Source organism: Empidonax traillii, unplaced genomic scaffold, assembly GCF_003031625.1.
Source record: "Empidonax traillii isolate 1590-97213 ecotype Southwest subspecies unplaced genomic scaffold, ASM303162v1 scaffold668:size349378, whole genome shotgun sequence".
In the NCBI taxonomy this organism is placed as follows: domain Eukaryota; kingdom Metazoa; phylum Chordata; class Aves; order Passeriformes; family Tyrannidae; genus Empidonax; species Empidonax traillii.
In genome coordinates, this window is record NW_020955861.1 from 294,368 (window position 1) to 318,028 (window position 23,661).

At 35.6% G+C, this 23,661-nt stretch overlaps 1 protein-coding gene across 1 annotated transcript; it reads left to right on the forward strand.

The window, feature by feature from the left end:
• The first annotated feature begins 462 nt into the window (after window positions 1–462).
• On the forward strand, window positions 463–22,555 carry LOC114065489. The gene is made up of 13 exons (XM_027899455.1): window positions 463–559; window positions 12,243–12,440; window positions 14,472–14,576; window positions 15,373–15,494; window positions 15,925–16,005; window positions 17,456–17,575; window positions 18,127–18,219; window positions 19,401–19,461; window positions 19,910–20,058; window positions 20,531–20,734; window positions 21,122–21,288; window positions 21,669–21,820; window positions 22,476–22,555. Exons 1-13 carry the CDS (start codon window positions 463–465, stop codon window positions 22,538–22,540), a joined length of 1,614 nt encoding a protein of 537 aa, XP_027755256.1. The 3' UTR covers window positions 22,541–22,555.
• Window positions 22,556–23,661: the final 1,106 nt, after the last annotated feature.

Genomic DNA, 23,661 nt, shown 5'->3' on the forward strand with positions numbered 1-23,661 from the left:
ATGGCACACAGTTGTTTAGAATGGAAGGGTGGAGCCAGACCACTATTATATTGAATAAGCTGAGTGAAAAATGTGAAGAGGAAAACCCTCTGTTTTCAGCTTCTCAGGTGTTAAAAAAGTCTAAAAAAAAAAGAACCCACAGATATGAAAGACATATTAAAAGACCTAAGCTGTTTACATAGCAGAAAGATAACCACAAATGAATGAGTATAGCTTTAAATAGAGTTAATTACTTTCCAAAAGCTGTCTTGCTAATCTAGGAAGATGTGCGTCCAAATGCTAGGGACCAGCTGAAAAATTGTGTACCTGTCTTTGTAAACATTTAAAAATGTGTGACAAATTAGGGTCTTTTAGGAGAAGTCTCTGCAAGTTTTACAAAAAGTCTGTGAGTTTTCAGGAAAACAGGATTGAGTTTCCACAGATCAACAGGTTAATGAGTATTTCAGGCATGACACTCTTGTCATGTCAAGAAATACAATATTAGAAGATGAACAAGAAAGATTGTACAAAGGAATGATCAAAGGACTGATGAATGTGGCTTCTGGTGAAAGACTAGAAAGTAAGTTTGGTGTTCTAGTAATGTAAGAACCTTGAGTTCTTTCTCAGAAAACCGAGTTCAGAAATCTTCCAAAGTTATCAATTTGGTTTTAGGAAGCAGTGAACTAAAGGGGAGAGAACTTCAGTTGGACTTTAAACATTAACTATTCTAACTAATAAGTGACTAAAAATGGGATAAGCAAGTCCTACTTTCTTTTTAGCCTACCATTGTTTTATTTAGGAATACCTTTGTTGAAAACTCAGACCTTTGCTCAAATTCTCATGTCCCTACTACTTACTTCTTCTCTGAAATCTTAAATTCTGTTTGCTGAAACAAAACCCCAAACTTGCAAAGCAAATAAATTTACCAGAGGATTCTGCCTCAAAGAAGAAATCATGATGCCACAAAAAAAAAAAAAAAAGAAGATATATACATTGCCAAAAACTGTGGGTTTCCTACTGGATTTTCCATAGAAATAGCATGTATCCTGGCTTTGACATCTTAAAATTGTCTTTAAATTGCACCTGTATTCTTAAAATAATTTTTGTCATATAGAATATAAAATACTATCGTGAGTGTATAGAATTCTTTTTTGTTTCTGATACACATCCTGATGTGGCCATATTTGATGGGTGGCAGGCAGCCAGGGTGGGGTCTCAAAAATTAAAACATTCAGCATCTACAGTCATTTATAGTTTGAGACTTTCTTTGTACTTAGGGGTTAATATAAGTGAAAGCAGGAGGCCAGATTCTATGACTGATTTTCAAAGGCGTTCAATTAAAGAATAAATGAACAGTTATGGAAAACCTATCAGAAAAAAGCAGGTTGGTTTGCTTTGTCCCACCTTAGGGTGCAGGCTGCTGCTAAAGAGATGTGAGAGAAAGATAAGGAACATTACTGTCTTTTTCTATGCAACCTGCAGATCCTGACCATAATCACAAGGGAACAGTCTTCTCTTACATACTGATAAACCTATTTGAGGCCTCCTCACATATATTTGTAAAAGTAATTTTTTCTTAGATGTCAAATATACTTCTCAAGAATTATGCTTAAAATTGAAATGCAATAATAAATATTAACATTAAATTGTCATATCTGATTTATAGAAGAATAGCACTCCATTAGTGGGGCATTGTGGTCTGTCAGTGTTCTCAGGCAGCTGACTAATGAATGAGCAAAGATTAGGAATACCAGGGAATCTCAGGTCTAGCCAATATGAACGGAATAGCTGTGTCTGTCAACAGACAGACAAACACACATAATTTTCCAAGAAAAGTTAAATTTAGATTCTTGCATTTTTCTTCAGCATTTCTATGGCTGGAGAAATATGAAATATGTGCCTTTATTTTTATTTTTAAGAGGAAAGTGGTAAGATAAACAAAATAAAAACTTTTCTGCCTGTGGTAGCAAGCTGGAATGTTAACTGTTGACACTGGTGTTTTGTTCCGTATCAGCAACTTAGAAGTTGATAGCTTCTATATATTCTCTTCTTCTTCCTAATATACCATATTAGTATACCTAACCTGACTGACTGTTTAACCTTCCTTCACACCAGAATGAAGAATAACGAGTTAAACAACGCCTTTGAGTGACAGCTCTGTGAGGCAATACCATTGGGCAAGGTTGTTGCTTACGGCAGTGTAACCTGAGAAAGTTAGAGATAAAAATGTGGTTTGACCAGACTGAGTAAAAGGAAAATGTTTGCATAATTCATTTCCATTCGTAAAAAAAATGAGTTTTTGCTTGTAGCAATGTTAGCAAATCTCTGCCTTTAACACATCTTTTGAGTTCACTGTTAAACCACTTTCCAGCAATGAGATGGAGTTATGAAAGATATTACCATATGAATCTTCATACCAGCTGATATCAATGTGACACAGTGCCAGTGAAGAAGGACCAGACTTCTAAAACCATGCAGAGAGTAGGTAAATAGCAGAGAAAGCTACTATCCCATCCACAAGCAAGAGACGAGACCCCAGAAGGCCCATATTCCAACTACTCAGCTATGCTGAATATTATAACTACATTGCTATTTGCCTGTTTCTCTGAGTGATCAGCAGCACCAGCAATAAAAATGACAATTTCCATAAAGAGTAACAATGCAGTCTTGATTGTCAACACCTATTTTTTAGGATGCTGGGTGAACAGATATTCTTTATCCGCATCAAGTGTCATGCTCCATTTTCCACATAATGAAGAAGGAAACACCCTGTACATCTGCCAAAGACACAGGAGCAATGGTCTCTTTCACTCAGGCTGTTCGAATGAACCATACTTTAAGGAGACTCCCACGAAACCCTGCCAGTCCTCTCTCACATTGCCGTTCCTTGCCTTGCATCAGAGCACATTGGGTGGGGCAGGCTCCATTCAGTCCACTGATGTTTTTATAATGCACTATGGGTAAATGACTTGCATGCACTTGCACTATGGGTAATATTGCGTAGCAGAGAGTCTATGCATTGATAGAACAGTGCTATAACCAGGAGTAATAAAGAGGCTTAGTATCCAACAGCCTCTCTATACAAAGCTATTAAAAGAACTTTTGTTTTGTGTATTATAGGTATTATTCTGTTATTGCAGACAACCTTCAGTGAGATACAGCTAGCTCCCTGAAAATGGGTGGGTATTAGTCACAACACAGGGGTGCGGCTGAGACCAAGCACTAAGTTAATTCACCCTTACTGCTCCTCAGAAATCATAGATTTCAACAAATTCCTGCCTGGGCAAGATATGAGAAATTGATGTGAATGCTGAAAGTCACTCCACTATTTTGCCATGTTGATGAAAATTGCAGTGTTCTGTACCTTGGTGTACAATGAGTCATAGAACAAATACACAATGTTAAATGTTGTTAATGAGAAATTAACAATTAAAATCTTTCTTTTCTATTTTTTTTCTGCCATTGTCTTGAAATGCTTTTTTTTTTGCATAGAAAAATTAATCTCTGTGGAGCTTATCGTACTCATATAGTGAGATCCACAAATATTTAAATGAGTACATTATTGGTTTAAATATTGTATTTCCAGAGTTAAGGAAATAAATCGTACAAACAAAAATCATGCAAACCTATTTCTCCATCCCTTTACTGCATCTTTTTTTTGATGTCTGTAGAACCTCTCAGTAGAATAAGCTGTGCCTTGAGTTTCAGAATGTAACATGCTTGCAGAATTTGCAATTCGAATGAATTACGTATGTTACTGATTTACAGGAATCCTCAGAGGCCCACTATCAGAGGTAGTCTAGGTTGGCTCTAAGTGTAATCAGAAGCCAAGGAAAGCTCAATATGATTTTGAAGCACAGGACTATTTTAGTTGTTTCCCTGCATCTTTTAGGGCACTTAGTATACAACACTGGTATTGCAGTCAGCATTAAAATACTGAGAATTAGAATTTGCTGTACAGTGAAACTCCAGAGGAGAAATCCTATACATCTGTGAGATGACTTTTAATCCCTAATATCCTAAGATTTTTTAGTGTGTTTTTTTTCATATGAAAGGCATTACATAGATTAATGCTGTAGCTGGCAATACTATATGTAAAATTTCTCACACGGTGGACTAATTACTGAGATATTCTATTAAATCTGGCTCAAAGATATAAAAGGTCTAGGTAAGCTTATATTACTATTTTTTTCTTGGCCACATACAGAACATGAGCACAGTGTATAAGAATAAAATGATTGATTTTAATCTGTCCCCATGGAGATTTTCTTTAGATTATATACTTTAAATAGCAGAGTGTGTCTTTCTTATTTTACTATAACATATGATAGGCAGGCGTGCCTGATTATATTTTCTAGATTGTCTTAGATGCATTGCTGTCTAATCTATGCATATTCACAGAGTAATTTGGTTTGGGTTTTTTGTTTGTGTTTTTTGTTTGAGGTTGGTTGGGGTGTTTTTTAATTTGGTCTTATAACAAAAAAACTCCACTAACCACTGAAATAAGAATTTCTTTTTCATAAAATGTGATTTGGTGGGGTATATTTCTGTTCCTGGTTTGTTTGTTGGGTTTTTTTGTTAGTTGGTTTTTTTTGGGGGGGAGGGGGGTGTATTTTTGGTTTGTTTTGGTGGTTTTTTTTTCAGTTTTACTTAGTAAATACTTACCAGTATATTTACTTAGGAATACTTACCAGTATTCCTATTCTGAAGAAAATATTCCCCTGTCATCACAATCCCCATCCTGGAAGAAGTGTAATTCTGTTTTGCTTGCTGCTAAAAGCCAAAGCAAAACAGTTAACATCAGGCTTTTTTATTTGAAAAGATTTCCACACACCAAATTGTTAAAAAACTATTAGAAGGCATATGACACCACTATAATGGATATATGTGGTTAAATTAATTATACACCAAACTTTTTAAACAATAAGACAAAACCCATTGATGCACAGCCTGAAAAAAACATGTCTCCTACTTTAATGATGGTCTGGATCTCTCCTTTCAGCAGCTGAACTGTAGTACCTGATTGCTCTTATTGCAGGTATACCATATGTGCAGCTGAGAGCACCATCTGCGACCAGACTGGAAACCTTTGATAGGCCAAAAAGGTTGGAGGACTCTTGTCCCTTAGACTAGAGGTAGTGTGGCTGAGCCAACAGCATATATTTGACTTTTGGAACATTACTGACACCAGGCTATCTTTTTAATGAAGATAATCTATTCTATCCTGGTTTAAGTCCAGATCTCCAAGCAAATTCTCAGCCATGTGCTTTTTATATTTCAATGTGGGGATGGGAGGGAAAGAGAAAAGAGCATTTGGAAGAGTTTCTAGCTCTTACATTCCCACAGCTAGTTTCAGACATGATCTTAGAATGTCACTGTCTGGTATACTGATATTATGATAAACCAAGTATTTTTTGAAAATTGAAGACTGATTGGTTAACTTGCATTTCCTTGAAGGGCTTTAGTCTATAACTACAATAGCTCCCTGATCTTCTTTTCAGGTGTCAGCTAAATCTTTGCGTATTAAGGTCAGACAGTTGTGTGCTATCATCAGTCACCATGCAGTTTGAGAGGAAAATTGTGACACTGTAAGAAATCATACCTGTTTCAGTGACTAAATGCTCAGCTTGTTCAAACTAGCCAACCTAGGTGGATCCCTAGATAGTTTTGGGACAGAATCAAACATGCCATCTCTGTGAATATCAGTAGTCATATTGCAGTAGCCTTAAACCCTAAAATAACACACCTGTTAAGCACATGGCTCCATCTTCCCACAAGGTTAGTTTGAGACCTAGCAATTCAGTGACTCCAGCTGTAGAAAATTGACTGATCTATAAGGTTTAGAATAGTTTAAAGAGAGTGGTGTCATACTTCTTTTAACAAATGTACTGTTACAAAAACCAGAACGGAGACATTTTCCTGGGGCATTGCTGTTTTGTAGCTTCATGAAACTAAACTTAATTACATACTAGTAAAGAAACCATGTTTGCATCGCTTCTATTTTTCTCATCCAAAAATGTGGAAAGGGACAGACAGTAAGGTTTTTTTAGGTCTCAAACTGATAGTGCATTCAGTAGAAGTAATCAATTCAAAATACAATTATCTTTGCTTTGTGGCTAGCAAATTTCAGAACTCTAGAAATAACTGACCATAAACTTTGCAGGATTCAACAAAGTCAGCTGCATAAGAATCTCAGAGATGAGATGCAACAAAAGAACTACATTACTGCATCAGATAGTTCTGTTAGCTGATTCAGAATGAAATGAGGATAAAAACTCAAAATTAAACTCAGTAAAATTAGAATTGCTTTGTCTGACAAAATTTTAATCAGAAAATCTACAAGGAGAGTGTAAGTTTATCAGAACCTTTTGTGGGAATACGAGGACATTAAGCACATAATAGAGTCAGAATGAACCTAGAACAGAAATTGTTATCAACATCAAAGGGATACCTACTCCAAAACATGCCTTACTCAAAGAGCAAAAGCAAGTATTTATACTCTCATTCCACTGGACATTAGGAAGTTGAATATCAAGTTATACTTTAGTGGATTAGCACACATAAGGAAAGTTCATCCCCATGACATGCCTTTCTGCATTGCTTCCCACGCTAAATTTTTCCATGCTCTTCTGCTTACTCATGAGCCAGTTTCCTTACTACAATACAGCATAGGTCTACGTATGAAATTTTCTGAAACTAATTGCAAAGAAACAAGACATTTAGAGGCCTGAGGCAGGTTCTTCTGACTATTGCTCAGATGTTTCTATTATGGGGCCACCTCACCACTTCTGTCTTGCAAAAGGAAATGGTTACTGAAAGAGATGAAACACATGGAGATCTCCTCTTCAGAATATTAGTCAATGTTATCATGACAATTTTGATCTTATAATTTAAAAAAAAAATTAAATATAAAGAATTCATGTGCATATATGCATTATATAGTTTATACTTTTGTTATAATGAAAGGACTACAATTTTTAATTTGTTTTTGTTTTGGACTTATTGTTATTATTTTAGAAGTTCTGCAGGACACACAGTTTTGAAGTTTAAATGTGTATGTTTTCTCCAATAGCTAAGTACTACTGGCTAGTTCTCCTGGAAAAAAATAAAAAGAAAAAAATTACCAAAACAGCCGATTATTGCTCAATATATCATTAAAATTCTGTACTAAAACTGTAGTCTTGCCCATAATTCTGTATTAAAAAATGCCATTCCTCCATTCTTTAGCAAGAACAATCAGGCACAACTTGATTGTCATAAACTATCTTTTCATTTTGGTAGAATAATATTGTAACCACAATAGCAGCATTTATACCTTTCAAAAACGTTACTACTGAGAATTAAAAACATATGTAATTCATGAATACAAAGAAAACAAGTGCCAGACCAGTTGCCTTTGAGATCCTCAGAGATATTCTCTTTATGTAACAATAAAAAACATGGCACATCTGCTTTGTCTTTTCTCTTATCTCTCTTCAGAAGAGATTAGTTATGAGGAAAGTGCAATGCAACGACATTTTTTCTGTTTTTTGTTTTGATCACTTGAAAAATGCAGATTCTAATACACTAATACTTTTAAAGTACAATGAAAATATGTCCTTAGAATGCAATATAATAGTATTTTAATGACAATATAATAGGATCATGATTTTCTCTATGCTGGCATGCTTTGAAGTCTTTATTTTCTTAGGAAAAAAATTCCCTGGCACTGGAAAAATTAAACATTAAAGCTATAAGTTATGACCCCCCAAACAAATGGTCCTCTTCCATTTTGTTTGCTGCTTTAAGCAATATTTTGAAGATACTTCTGTTTCTGTACATTTTCAAGATTGTTACTGGCCACTTTTCTGAAAGGAAAATATCCCACTGTCACAAAGCAGTATATACCGCTTCAAGGAGTGAAATAGAAGTCACTATAGCAAAAAAAGTACCTAAATGGGAATGTGACAAAACTACAAGATGGATCTCAGAATTTGTGCTCAATACATCTCGGTGTTAGAACAGGGAAATTTACTGGAATTGGCATGAAGTAGCACAGAAATAACATTAAGAGATTTCCATTACCATTGCATGAATTACAGTGGCAACTGAAATGTATTGTTAATTCTTCAGTGTAAAATACCAGGAAGGAGTAGCCTACCTATAAAGCAAGTGGGCTATAAACTGAAAGGCAGAATGTTCCTGTTTAAAATTGTGACTTTTATTTCAAAAAAGAAGAAAGTCCCTCTGTGCTTCCCAGACATCAATGTCAAAGTGTAAATTAAGGTTTCAACTCAACCAAGCGAGTATCTTTCTTAGCACAGCCTGCCACCTACGTTCCTTAACCATCACACAGGAGATGCAGACACAGATAGCTGTTGTTCACTTTCCCTCCTAAGACAGTTGGTTACATAATGATGATAGACACTGTGGATGACTGAGCATGTTCTCTGTTCAGACTTCAGTGTAAGGATTATGAATGTGAGAATGTTTTATGTTTCTCATCATTTAGGAGTAGTATGTACAAACAGGACAAAAACCAACTAACACTTGAGAGGATGAGTGACAAAAATACTGTGTGCTAATTTCCAAGAATGGAACACATGAGGAAAGTTCCTATCTTGTCAGAGAAATTAAAACGTTGTATGGAAATTAAAACTTCCATGTAAAAATGATACCCCTTTAAATTTCAAAATTAGTCTTGTACATGGAAAGATTCTGATTAGGGAATTAAAGATGAAAAGAAATAGCATATTGAGATCCACACTGGGAAGTGAGGGTGACATGAAAATTAATTACAGAATCACAGAAGGTCTTGAGTTGGAAGGGACCTGTGAAGATCATCTAGTCTAAACCTCCTGTCATGGGGAATTCTATCAAATCCTTTTGAAAGAAAAGAAATTATTCAGGTTATACTACAGGGGGTCTGCCTACATTTATCAAATTAAAAGTCTTTCCTTTTACATCGTAAATAATGCTAGGCAGAATTGATCCAAAACCTCACTTCAAACCCCAAATCTAAGTCTAAAATACAATAAAGAAATGACTGCAAGTTAAATAAAACTCCAAATTACTTCTGATATTATACTAGTCATTACTGTCTGCACTTCTACTAAATAGATGAAGGATGTATTTTCTCACCACTTCTTAGAAGCATACAATATCAAAAGTCCTGCTCTGCAAAGTCAGGCATAGATACCTATTTCAAAAAGTCTTTGGTGGAATCCTCTGTTTACAAAAGAAAGACTGAGGTAGAGTCACTGTCAGTAGAACTTTACCAGTTTGTATGTATTTTATGTGGTGAGGCTTTTTCCAAGTACAAAGAAAGACAATTAATGAAGATCTTACAGTCTGAAGGAAACATACTAGATGCCTTCTTAAATTGTGAAAATACTTTCATTTAAATTGAATTCTAATAACAAGATGAAATCTTCTGGGAATTACTTCCATTAGACCGCAGACAAGTTAGCCTAGTCATAAAGGAAGAACTTTTTGACTCTGTCACATTGCATGAATGAAAGCTCATCAGAACTTATTAGGTTTAGTCCTTTCCTTCTAAGTCACTGTTATTTGATATACAGAAATGCAGATGATGATAGCTTAGGGTTATTTATAGTGTTATCTTTTTAATTAAAAAAATTATTAAAAGGGACTGTGAAAAATCCTCGTTTGTATCCCAACTACCGTAGAATCTAGCAGGTGATGGCTTTGTCTTTACAGATACAAGCCTCTTACTATAGGGAATGCTATACTCAAAACCTGCTCATCTTTAATCTTAGCTTAAAAGGTATTTATAAATATTTCTCTGGAGCTTCCTTCACTCTTCCAATGGTGCTTCTGTGTGTGAGTCAGTGTTTCTCAGTCTCTCTCTCTCTCACACGTAGTGAGTACTATTAAACAATATTGTATTTGTATGTAGCCTTCATCAAACCTTTGTACTCAGCACAAAAGCCTATAGCAGTTTGTTTTCTGCACAGAGTTTTTATACTTCAGTTTTCTTACCTCATAAGTTTAAATGCTTATTACAATTAACTTGGATGAAAACCACTGTTGTCCTTCTAGCTTTAATAAATTTTCACTCACCTACCAGCCTAATATCACCTACCTTTCAGGCTGCTTGGAAGCTTCCCTGAATTGGGTGGGATAGAGTTAATTTTCTTCACAGCAACCTGTATGGTACTATGGATTTGTGACTAAAACACTGTTGATAACACACAGCGTTAATGCTGAGCAGAGCTTACATAGCATCCAGGCCTTTTCTGTTCATCACATTAGCCCACCAGTGAGCAGGCAGTACACAAGGAGTTGACCCTAACTGTCTGAACTGATTCTGACCACATCATTGCTGGGGGCAGCATAAAGGAACTCTCTCTCCTACAGGGAGAAGCAGTTCCCTCTGGTTAAGAAACTGTGCCAGGGGGAGCTGTTCCCTATTGTTAGAGTCCAAAGTGAGCATTTCTGCATGCGAATCACTCTCTTTTGTATACTTATGTTTTTAATATTGTTAATTGCTGTTACGGTTCATTTTCTTATTTCATTGTTGTTTTCAGTAAAGTGTTCTTATGTCAACCTGTGACCCTTGCCTTTTATCCTGCCAATTCTAAACTCTATACCATCACAGCAGAAAGAGGGAGGGGAAGGGACAGTGAGAGAGAGTGGCGTTTGATTTGGTAAAGTCTCAGTGGGAGCACTGAATTGGGGGGTAGTATTCCTAAACCACAATAGCGACCAAGGGAATGTCATGTGCCATACGATGTTGTGCACAGCAATACAAGCTTAGAGAAAAGAGAAAGAAGATTTTTGGAGTTACGTCATTTGTCTTTTAAGTACCAATTAATGTGATGGAGCTCTGTTTTCCTGTAGATAACATCGGCCTGACAATGGGAAGTAATTAATTAATCCCTTATTTTGTTTTACTTGCATGTACAGCTTTGCTTTACCTACTAAGCTTTCTTTAACTCAACCCATGAGTTTTCTCGCTTTTATCTTTCTGATTCACTCACCCATCACTGTGGGGGAGTGAGCAGGCAGTTGCGTGGGGCTGAGCTGCTAGACAGGGTTAAAACACAGCAGAAGCTGGTATAGAAATATAGAACGATATTCTTGTGCTGTTTGGCTAGTGTTACCAAATTGATTGGGGAAACATAAAAAAAATTCACAACTCTGGTGATGGTGGGAGGGAAGGATTAGTTAAACCAGCTTGATGTTTGTTATACGCCTTTTCTGAGCTGCATTTTTCAGTCTGCCATATGAAAACATTGTCAGCTTCCTTAGCTATACACAACTACAACCAATCTGTATTAATTTTTTCTTTGCTATCATCATAATTCTTTATGTTAACCACATAAGTAACTTAAATCACCACTGTTGCTTCTGGATGTGTAATTTACAGGCCTTTTTAATGAACATAAGCCTACTTTTTAAAAGTTTCAGGACGTTTTGTGCAATGTTTACAGGAAGTGAGCAAGTACCAGTGCTGAGATCCCTAGCCAGATAGCTGGAAATTATAACATGAGTTATAATAACAACATGAGTTCTGTTGCTGAACTTATAGTTACCTACATTTTAATTCCTTTGCATGGGCTCTGATTGCTTCCCAAAAAAGCCTATCATTTTTATTTCATGCTCCAAATCAAGCATTCATTTTCCTCCTGGATGTTCCATATGCACCATGAAGAGCTAGAAAAGTAGCATATTTCTCTATGGAACTTATGAGATTGGCAAGGTATTAAAAAAAAAAAAAAAAAAGAAAGAAGGCTTTTCACTAGTAAATATTTTTTACTTATTTGAAATTCATAAAAAAGAAAACTTTTTTTGAGATGACAGAAATTGATCATAGCAAGAGAACAGATATCTTTAAAATATCCAGAGGCAAACGCTGGCCAAGAGTTATGCATTGAGGCATGTGTTTGAGATGTGCTTTTGGGTGGAAGCTGCAGGAGAGCTGGCAGGTTTTATTCAGCATAGCTGGAGAATTTTGGTAACTTTATTCCATGGACCTTGATGTGCTTGCTATTCAGCTAAATCTAACAGTCAAACCAAGATTAAATCATCAAATAATGTTACATTTCAAAACAGACAGAAAGAAAAGACCTCAAATTAAAGGTTTGTTCTGATCACTTTCTAAGAAACTAATCTAGCTTTAATTAGATTGGCTGTCAGTTTCCATTTTCAGGTGTGATCTTACAAATCTGATCTTGTTTCATGATATTTGTTCTTAAGACTCTCAATTTTTCCTATCTAGTATTTCATTAAAACAATTATACTGCTTGTTTTTCCATAAGCATTGGTGCAAACAGTTAACCCTTCAGGCTGGCAAGTCTCTGAAGATTCTGCAAGAATTGATCCTGAAGCTAAACCACAGACTGCCATTCACTCATTTGTTCTTCTACCGGGCAGCGTTATCGATTGTTCAGAGGACATACAGGAATATCCGTCACATGTGATTAAAAGTCTTACAGTAGAAGACACACCTGAGGAGGGTAAGTACTAGTTCATGCCTCAGATGTTTAGAATGAAATTGTACTTCACTGTTTGCCACAAAAGGTGTTACTATATTGTAGTGTCACAGAAGCAGAACTGCATAAACCACTATAGTGCACAGTGCTAATATAGCTTGAATACAGATGAGCGACACTATAGACTAAGTAGGAGAGTTCCTGTCATGGTTCAGCCTATAGGTTATGGATGTGATCATCCAACTCCTCATGTACAAGAGATGCATATTGGCTTTGTACATGCTAAAACTAAAGGCATCAGAACAGAACCTAATTTTGTTATGTTCCGCATCTGTAACTTCCAAAGCAAAGTGTGCAACCTCTATTAAAATTGTCAAAAAGTGCAGTTGTAACTACTCAGAAGCAATAATATGACTGCCTAGTCTGTACTGGATGCATTCATTCTAGTTGTAATCTGAGAAAGGAGAGACCTCTGGTTTGAGGAGCCTTACATTCGAATGGAATTAAATTGTAAGGAGCTGTGGTACTGAGTGCCTTTTTGAAGAAGTCTGATTGATGGCATTGAAAGAAACAGAAAGAACTGTTACAGATGTCTTATTCCTACCATACCACAGAGTTCTATAATGGTTAACTCACAGGAGTGGTGTAAAAAGGTATGTTCAGTAGTTTTTAGAGTGACATGCGCTACAAAATGCCAAGTTAAACAGAAGACATGTAGACTGATTTCTCGCATGCATGAATTAACTGGTAGGAGTTTGAAATATTTTTCTTCCCAATGGCCTGTATAGATTGAAGACAAACTTTGTAGTCATTTCAGTAGATGATGTAGTAAATGCATTTTTTTGAGTTGGAAATGAAGTCTATATGTTGATTTCCATTAAGGGTTTGAAATTAGACTTTATCCTAGAGGGAAGGATAGACTCTACACTCTTGGCCTGCAATCACCGATACACTAGTGGTTATTTTTGCCTAAAGTAGGATTATATGAAGTGGAAGGCTAGTGAGAGTCTCCAAGGTGGCAGAAAGAAAGCAAAATGTGAACCAAAAGGATGTAGATGTGAAAAGTCAAGTCTTTTAAGAAGTAACTATTCTATATATAAGTTAATATGTGTCCTTCAATGATGTAATTCACAGAACAAAAGCTGATATATTTATATATGTATGTAATGTATCGTGATGAAAAGAATTAATTCAGAAACAAAGAATAGCTTGAGACAAGGGTATTCTATTCAACATTTGTTTAGTTATGTATTTTATAAATCATTAAACCTAGATTTTGAAAAACAAGACTTTTATGGCTGTATCTGAACAGGATGTGGTTGCTCCACCTAACAGCTGGACAGACTGTGTTTTAAAGCAGTGCATCCTCCTACAATGTATTTAGTAGAAGCAATGTGAAGAGATATATATTTTGTTATATAAAATTACTGCACTATGTAAGTAAATTAGCATTGCTTTAGGACCTCAGGAAAGGTATTTGGAATTCCCCAGTGGACAAAAATTCTGAATTTCTGATAATTGTTTTGACCAATTCAAAGAGTCAGAAGACTTCTTTCAGGCACTATTTTTTCTTTTACACCAGAACACTTGAAGGTGTTGTGGCTTTGTTTTCTCTCCGCAGGAGTGTTGTATGCATCCAGAGTGCTCATAAATAAACCTGGGTAAGACGTACCTCATGTAGCAATGCAATACAGTCCTACCCCTTAACACACATACACACACCCATACACATAGGTTTTCCAAGATATTGGGCAACTTCCAGTTTATTTTTTGGTTTTTCAAAATATATTTTGATATTATTTTCACAGAAAATGAGAAACAAGTCCAGAATATAGCCTTTGGATTGACTGCCTCTCTATTTTCAGTATCAGGTGGAACCATTCAAGTCTCACACAAGTATTAAATCCTTCTTACGCTTGCAGCTCTCTCAATGACTTTCCAGGCTCATACTTTTGTAACCATTTTAATAATATAAAATGCTTTTGGTCTGAAGAGAATTAGTGCAAAAACTTCAATGAGCTTCATAAGATTTTAGGACATGAATTTTGTTAACAGATGGAGAGGGAAACTCATGGTTGCACAAGCTTGGAATCAATATAAACAAGTGGTCATTTCTGAATTCCTTGATTGGATGGAGTGAAAACAGAACTCAAGAAAAAGGTATATTTACCTATCAAGTATTATTTGTGCTTTCTGGAACATGTAGCGCATTAAAAAAAATAGGAGGATTGTACTTTTTTTTTTTCTTGTATGTGAGTTCTAATTGAATGCAGTTGTGTAACCTGGATTTTCAAATGAAGATCCTAAGTGTAGATATATATAGAAGTCACTATTCTAAGTATCTAAGTAAATAGATCAGTCTCTTTTGACCATATACACTTGTTAGTTAATTATGAAACTTGCTTGAGGATTATGATACGCAAAGTAATTTTTCAAAGAGAGACTGAGGGGGTGGGGGGGTGGGGGGAGGAGGAGGAGGATGATAATTTTATGTTCTTCTCTAACAAAAACGACTATTAAGAAAAAGGTGAGAACTTATATCATACACTATTAAAAACAGGGTGTGTCAAATAACTTATAGCTTTAGAAAGAATTAAAGTGTCCTCTTAACTGTGATAAAAGCTTGTTTTCTTAAGAGGTAACGTTTCTGCATGACTTTTTTTTTATTTTAATGACACGAATTTATGTAAGTAAGAAATATCAGAGTAGAGAGGGACAAGTAATTGTCAGACTGCATAAATACATGTGATGGTGTGCAGAGATCAAAGTTGACAAGTAAGAGTTGCTATAATTCTCCTCCCAAAAGTCTACTTTATTTGTTATTTGGGGGGGGGGGGGGGTGGAGGGCGGGGGGAACCCAAAATTTAAAACTATACTTGATACCTCTAATAAAAAATTTTAAATGTTCTTCTGAAGCTGCTCTGCTTTTCAATTGATAAATTTTTTTATGCAGTAGATCATGTTACAATGTCTGGGGGTTGTTCTGACACTGATCACAAAGTAACTGAGCTGACAGAATGTACAACCAAAGAAGTGCTGTATATTCCCTACAATTTAGCTACATCGTATATCACCAAGGTAAAGAAACCCCTACACTCCTATATCTAACTCTTAAATGCAAAAATGCAGTCTTCTCCACTGTGACCCTTTTTTTCCAGTAATAAACTTCACATAATAATAATTGTATGACTGCGTATGAATAATTGTAATGACTGTGTCTTCAATTTAGAACACTACATTAAAAAGGAAGAAGTGGAGACGCAATACTAGGACCAGAAGACAAATTCCATTTCAAGTCATCTACAGATTTTTGTTCAATAGCGTAACATATTTTCTAGTTATTGAAGCCTGAAAGCTTTGACCTGCAGTCCTTTATCTGTTTTCAAGATCAAATTCTTCATTGTAGTGTATCTGTCATTTTAAGAAATGTACCTCAAAGTTGTTTGATGGTTCATTATAACTAGTGTTGGTAATGGTCTGATTTGATAATTTCCTTCATCCGCTACAGATTGTAAAAGACATGCAGCAAATGAAAAACAAACACATGAAAATAATCAGAAAACTAGACAATATAAGGAAAAAAAACCAGGTAAGTATTCTGGAGCATTAGCATTGTTGTATTTTACCTTCAAAATTATACAGAAGGATAAAATCTACTTCATTCAGAATTACGTCTCCATACACCTATCCTTCTAAGTATCTGTAAACAACATCAGTGCGTCTTGAAGTTTATGTGATCTTACAACTTTGTGAAGTCTAATTTTACTTTTTGCCTGGCACGATGACAAAGATTTTTCTAAACTTTATTTGTTACTAAAATTTTCTTTTAAATTACACCTTCTTTTCATGATTGACACCATGGTTGAAACATTTGCATTTATGTAGGCTATGCCTCTCAAGAATGACTGTCAGAACTGTGTTGCCTTTATGTCTTTTTCTTCTGTGGGTACTCTTTTGTCTGCTTTGTACTTACCTTTGCTTTAGCCTTACAATGTTTTGTCAATATAACTTACAAAATATCAAACACTCTTCAACTGTAAACCCTGGAAGGTTACAATGAGAATCCAGAGGTACCATTCCTGTGACCATAACTCCAAATACCTCGCTTTCTTTAGTGGAAGCATTTCTGCATTCCATTACTCAACATTGCTCCCAGAAGATTAAATTATCAACATCATCTTGGGCTACACTGTTCTGGAATCTTTTCTTGCAGCTACTGCTTTATCTTTCTATTTGTCACATCGTTCTCCTATTCTGATCAGAGTAAAACAAGCACTTAGTTCCTACGAAGGTGTATGTTTTCCACAAAATTAAGGTTTATTCTTGGTGCACAGACAGAAGAAATTTGGAAATTCCTCTAGACTTTCCAAGGGAAAGCAAACAAACTCTTCCATTTGTCAGCTGAAATTGAGAGTTTCATGTATGTAGTGTACAAAGGCTAGATACCCTCCCAGAAGAATTGCAACAGCTGTGTAAATCCATTTCTGTGCTTCAGTAGGAATGTGCCAGTAATCCTGACACAGTCCCGCCTTGCACTTTCAGCTGACTCCAGATCACTAAGGGAAGAGAAAGAGAATCAGGAAGAATCCAGAAGTATAACAGGAGACAATTGCCACTGGGCACTGATGCAAACAACAGGACTGTAATGACCTTTCTTCACAGAACTTCTTTCATTTTCATTGCTGCACGTATTTTTTTATACTACTTCCAAGCTTTTGTTTTCTGAGTTAAGTTTAATTTCTTTAAAATTGCTTAGCTGTGCTTGGAGTGAATTCATTCTGGTCAGCTCTCAGAAAGGCTTTGGGTTTTACTTCTGCAGAAAAATACATAAAAGATAAATTAGTTTAGCAGTAATTTTTGTTCAAAGTCTGCAGCAAGTGAAAGTACAAACCTCCTGTGATAAATAAGAAATGTTTGCAGAAAATAGCAGACACTGAATAAAGAGAATCAAACATTAGCTGTTGTGGAAACTATTTTTTTAATCATGCCTGGCTTTCTGTTCTCATCATTATTAATTTTCTCAATATTTTGTAATACAGGAGCAGACTATAACTACTATAAAGAAACATGGAGAGAAAATGAGGTGTCTGAAATCCCAGTTAGAAGCTTACCAAGAACTGATGAACCAGAGCAACACACACTGGCAAGATATAGTTAAGGTAAGCCAGTATTACAATTTTTACATGGGGATAAGCATGACAGGTACTTACAGAGGTTGTTTTCTTCATGTAAACTAACAATCTGTGAAATCAATACAAAACTATGTCTGTCTCCTGGAGATGAGTAAAGCCTTGCACAGTATACATCCAAACCAGCATACCATGGCATAACTGTGCTTTTGCACTTGGAAATAGCTTTCTTTTCATGCAAATAAATGTGAATCCATTCTAGAATATGTACGGTGTGTGCTGCTTTTCTGGTGAAACAGATATTAAAGTTTATCCAGTTCCTCCTTCTGGTCTGCTACAGGAAAAAGTTCTGAGTGTTCAAGTCTTTAGGAATGGTCTTTAGAATCAGACTACCTCTGGTCACACATGGTTATAGCAAAATGGGAATTTTAATTATTTTTTGTGTGAGATCTCCAGGTCTTAGCAACCTGGACCAAATGTTATGACTTTTTAATGCATGTGTGGAACAAAAAAAAAAAACTCAAACTGCAGGCTTTTCTGAAAAATAGTGTCAAAATTTTGCCTTCTTTTACTATCTTCAGAGCCTGAGAGAAAGAAACAGACAATTGATCCAAGAGAATGAAGATCTTCTTCACCAAATGAAACAACAAACAGAGAATTGGGAAGAAGAAAAGGTGAACAAAGCAAATTTGTGTTTTCTTTTTGGTGTCTGACAATGTTCTTGTTACCACATTCAGTGTGTGCTATTTGTCTGCCTGTCTGACTTTAGACATCTGCATCTGAATCAGCCATGACTGAACTGCTGTGCACTTGCCTTCTTTTTTTTTCAGGAAGCCCACCTAGTTTTTCACCCTTTATACAGCAATGAAGGTGACATATGCCTTTTTGTCTAACTATATTATTCTTTCCATTAAAAACTGCTAGACTGTCAATTTTTTATCTCATTTCACATTTCATGTCTTTTTGAGGATGTCTTAATTCACTTTACAGCACATTAGTTCTTTTTTTATTTAGCAATTAGCATTAAAAATCAACATCTCATCATCTTAACTATTGCAATACTGCATTTCATCTGTCTGACATAGCAGCAATAATACTTCATTTGATAGTTCCCAGGGAAAACTACTTAAAATTCCCCAGGTTTTCCAAATTTTTCTGTAATAATGCAACTTGAGTTTACCAAAGATTTGAGATGATTTCATAAGTGTAAAAAAAGAAATTTTTTCCATTCATAGTATCTGTGAGCATGGTCTGATATTTTTTATTTTTTGCCTAGTATTCTATTCTGTCCAATATGGTCCTGTAATTTTGCAAATTGTCAACATCACTTTATTACAGCCAATTTTCATTGTACTGCTACAAGACACATATTCAGGGAGATCCTACCCCACTTTGTAGTGGAGCGTGGTGGGCGCGGTGAGTCTGTGAGCCATATTCTCTTTTGAGTTTGTGAAACTGAATGCAGATTCCTGTAGGATTTCTGAGTGAAGATCTCGGGCAAGTTTTTGGTTTCTTTTTCAAATAATGTGGCTCCACCTTCTGTTTCAGTTTTGCATGGCAACAATATTTAAAAATTAAAGTGTTTTTTGACTTTTCAAACACTTTGACCTATGTCTACTGTGCCTTATTGATGAAATGGGAAAAATTGTGGGGTTTGCAAGTCAATTGACCTAATTATTACTTGTCAAGGAAATGTAGCAAAATTATAATAGAGGGAAAGAAGTGATGAGGATACAATATTCTAAGGCTTGCAGGAGAAGGAATACTTTTTATTAGGCTAAATAATACTGGTGAGATTTATGGTGAAAAATGGTAGAGCATTGATTTCCTGCTGTCTTCTTTTCTTGCCTTGCAGGTCTGGATTCTAGAAAATTTGTGTAAAACCCTAGATTATCTTTATACCCAACATACACTGAGTGAGTTTTATATTTCAAATGCAGTTTCTTGATTTCTTTCCTGTTTGCTTCTTGCTGCTTGCCAGCTGAAGTCAATATAAGACCTTCCATTGCAATACTGTGTGTGCAGATGGAATAATAAAAGAATATTGAAGCTACAAATAATGTCTGTCATGAATCCAAACTCCTTAGTACAACTATCTTATTACAGTCAGCATCATTTCTCACTAGGTTTATTTCAGCACTTTTAGTCTTCCCTTTAGAAATTTAAAACACAGCAAAGCATGACTCCTTTATAATTCTTTGAGTTCTAATACACGGAAAAGAATTATTGATTATTTAAAAAATTAGTTTGTGATAAATTCTTGACTTCTAAAGGGAAATCATTTGGCAAAGATAGTATTGTGAGAAATAAAGATTAGAAATGTTTAAGTTGTTCCTACCTGGTTTTCTGTTGTTTTCAATGCAGCTTTGCAGGATCTTCACAACATCAGTCTACATGTGGAAAAGCTGCATGACCTCATGAATTTTCAGATAAAAATTCTTCAGGCAAAGTCTGAAAAGGCAGAAGGAGAAAAATCAGATGTGTCAGAGGTTTCGCTACTAAAAACAGAACAAGTGAGCATAAAAATGGAAAAGTTATTGGTTGGTTGTGGGATTATTCTATGTGTTTCAAAGGCAATCAGGCTGATTGTAGCAAAACTGAAGTAAACTATGAGACTAACTGATAGAAAAAATTGTGTGCAAATATATACATAGCTGGAAAAGGATAAATTTTTGATGAATGATTAAAATATCACAGTAGTGAAATCAATTAGTTGGTTCAGTAATCGCTGATAGTGTTCTGTTTTCATTATAATATTTGATAGCAGAAAATGCTGCTACAAAAATCTTTTAAATATCTACTTCTTTGAATTATAAAAACTATATTCTGAATGTTGGAACCAAACAGATCTTCATAATCAATATTTCTTTTGCTTTTCTCCATTTTTGCTCTACCTTGCTCATTAAAATCTTGGTAATTTCATATGAAAATAATGAAAATCTAGATCTTAGCTTAGTGTATAAGAGTTATCTTTGTTTCCCCCAGATAACTAATGAAGAACAGAAGACTGAATGGTCAATAGAAAAAGGATATCTTTGGCAGGGACACACCATCCTACAAAAGATACAAGAATCTTTGCAGAAGCGAGAGAAGGAAGTCACTGAGCTTCTACAAAGTGAAAGAAGATTTAACAAGGCAATGAAACCTCAAATGACCATGCTAGCCTTCTTGAAATCTCTTGTCAAGAAGGTAAGAACACAGTTTCTGCAAACATGAAAATTTATTAGATGGGTTTTCTATACAGTTCTGTTAAAAAGTTCTGGTTTTTTTATTATTGTTAAAATCTTAGAAATGGCAAAATGTTTAGTGTACATTGATTTACAGACTAGATTTTCAGAATAACAGATGGAATTAAAGAACCATACATATCCACTGAAAGCCTACAGAAAATTGATTAGAGCAACTTGAACACTCATTAATTGACATTATTTTAAAAGGTAAATTAGTGAAGGATGAGAATGGCATAATGGAAAAAAACCCATGTTTTTCTATCCTTTCAGTTATGTAAACTGCATGAATTACAAACAAATGTACCAGCTTTACAGGAAGTGTGATCTAATTTTTGATCCATGGTAGGTTCACATGATATATTGTGATGTCCCTGAGGCACAACACTGCATCAGTCAGCTTATTAGGAAGAATGACGATGAAAGAGCTGATTGCAAAGAAGCCTTTAATAAAGCTCAGGCTGACATTTTGTCCTATGAAGTACTTCATGGAAATGAACCTATGGATGACAGAAGGTATACTGTATATTTAATAAAATAAAGATAGAAAAATAATGAAATAACATAGAAAAATAACGTATTTTCACAAAGAGAAAGTACATTTTGAAGGATGTTATTATAATTGCCACGTGTAGTTATGGGGGAAAAATATCAAAGTAGAGCCTACATTTATGCTACCAAAAAAATCAAACAACTTAGAAACACCATAAAAAGCAGAAAAAGATTTCAGCTTAACTGGCTTTTGCAAGTTTCATCCATTGTATTATAAAATATGCAGAAATAAGCTTATTTGGCAGCCTTGTACTGCAGCTTCAACATCTTTTCTTCCTATTCTTTCTACAGGAAGTTCCCTACAAACTTCTCTCTTTTTTTTTTTTTTTTTTTCCTAATGATAGGATACACCTCCCAGCAAAGCTTTTCAGAAATATTGGGAAAGCAAAGTCTGATTTAGAATATGTTGAAACAGAGAAAATTGTGTTTGATTGTATCCAGATGGGGGAAATCCCCAGCTGGATTAAAAGGGATTGTCTTTACGCAGCCTGGACAGGTGAGAAATCCTCTTGTCAATTCGCAGAAGCCTAACTATCCTCAGCCAATTTACTTGTGAATACAAGAAACAATAGTACATCAGCAAAAGCCATTTAGATACCTGTTGCTGTCATGCCATGTTTCCCATGACACATCTTCCATTATGAGCATTGTAGTGAATCACTGTATGAATTCCAATACTGAGTCATGGCTTGTAAACATATGGTTTCCAAATTTATACCCCACTGTTCATTTTTCTGTAGTATCTTTGTTGTTTTGAAAATAGATGTCTCTTGTATATTGTGCCTAAATGTCTCAGCGCGTGTCCAAGATAGATGCACACAGAATCTCCCCAGATTTGGCAGCCATGCACTGATTACAGTAACAAATGCAGAATTCAGAAGGGAGTAAGCTCTTTTTAAGAAAACTTAAAAATATTCATTGCATAAATTTAACACACTGTACTTTTCTAAGGGGACTAGTAGAAAACCTTTCTTCAGATATTTAGTTTGCTTTTTCTATGATTCTGCAACATAAAGCCTGGTTGGTTGGGAGTTTTTTTAGTCAGGGAAATGAAGGTGGATGTGTATGAGAGAATGATTACTTCTAATTTACAAGATTTACTGAGTTATATGTTGATTATATGTAAGTATATAAATATTGCAACTCCACAGAAGACCCTGCAACTTGCTCTAAGGAGACAGAGTCACCATCCCAAGAAGCTCTTGCAGAAGTTTAAAATGGAAATCAAGGTAATACATTACAATATATCACCCTACATGATTTCAAAGAAGCTATTCAAATGCACTTGTTTTCCTAAGTATTCTTAAAAGATTTGAGAGTATTGCATTATACTCTGGATTATATTCTGTGATGTCTGTATCATTTTCTATAGAGCAGATTTCAATGGGATATTGTGCAAAGACCTACAATTGTGTATCTGTATCCCCTAAGCACATTTACATACAAGAATATCACAGCTTTGCTAACTACAGAATAACATGGTCAAATGTTTCTTTGTATGAGAGGATTCCCACGTTCTATTTTTCACCTGTTTATTTACTTTACATGCAAATCCTTATGCATCTTGGTGGCCCTTGATGCCTGTTACAAGTAAAAGTATTTTAGAATCATAGAATCTTTTAGGTTGGAAAAGACCATTAAGATCATTCAGTCCAACCATTAACCCAGCACTGTCAAGTCGACCACTAAACCATGTACTTAAGTGCCACATCTAAATGTTTTTTTTTTAAATAACTCCAGCTGTGGTGACTCAACCACTTCCCTGGGCAACTTGTTCCAGTGCTTGGCAACTCAATCTCTGGAAAGGTGTTAGAGTGCCTCAATTCTTCTGAGTCCACATGGATGACTAAAAGGTGATCAGGAGTGGTCAGCATGGATTGGCTAAAGGTAAATCATGCTTGACTAGCCTGATTGTATGAAACAGCTACATGGATGGACAAGGAGAGAGCAGTGGGTCTTGTGTACCCTGAATTTAGCAAGGTTTTTAACACTGTCTCACACATCTTCTTAGGCAAACATAAGAAGTGTGGACTGGATTAATGGACAGTGACATATATTGAGAACTGCAGCTCTGTGGATGAGACCCGGGGGGCCACAGGCCAACAGTGTTCCCTTGTAGCCAAGAAGGCCAATGGTATCCTGCGGTGCATTAGGAAGAACATTGCCAGCAGGGCACAGGAGGTGATCCTGACCCTCTTCTTTGCCCTATGAGGCCATATCTGAAGTGCAGTGTCCAGTTCTGGGCTCCTCAGTACAAATGAGACATGGGGCCCCTGGAGGCATCCAGTGAAGGGCAACAGATATGATTAAGGTACTGGAGCATCTCTCATGAGTATA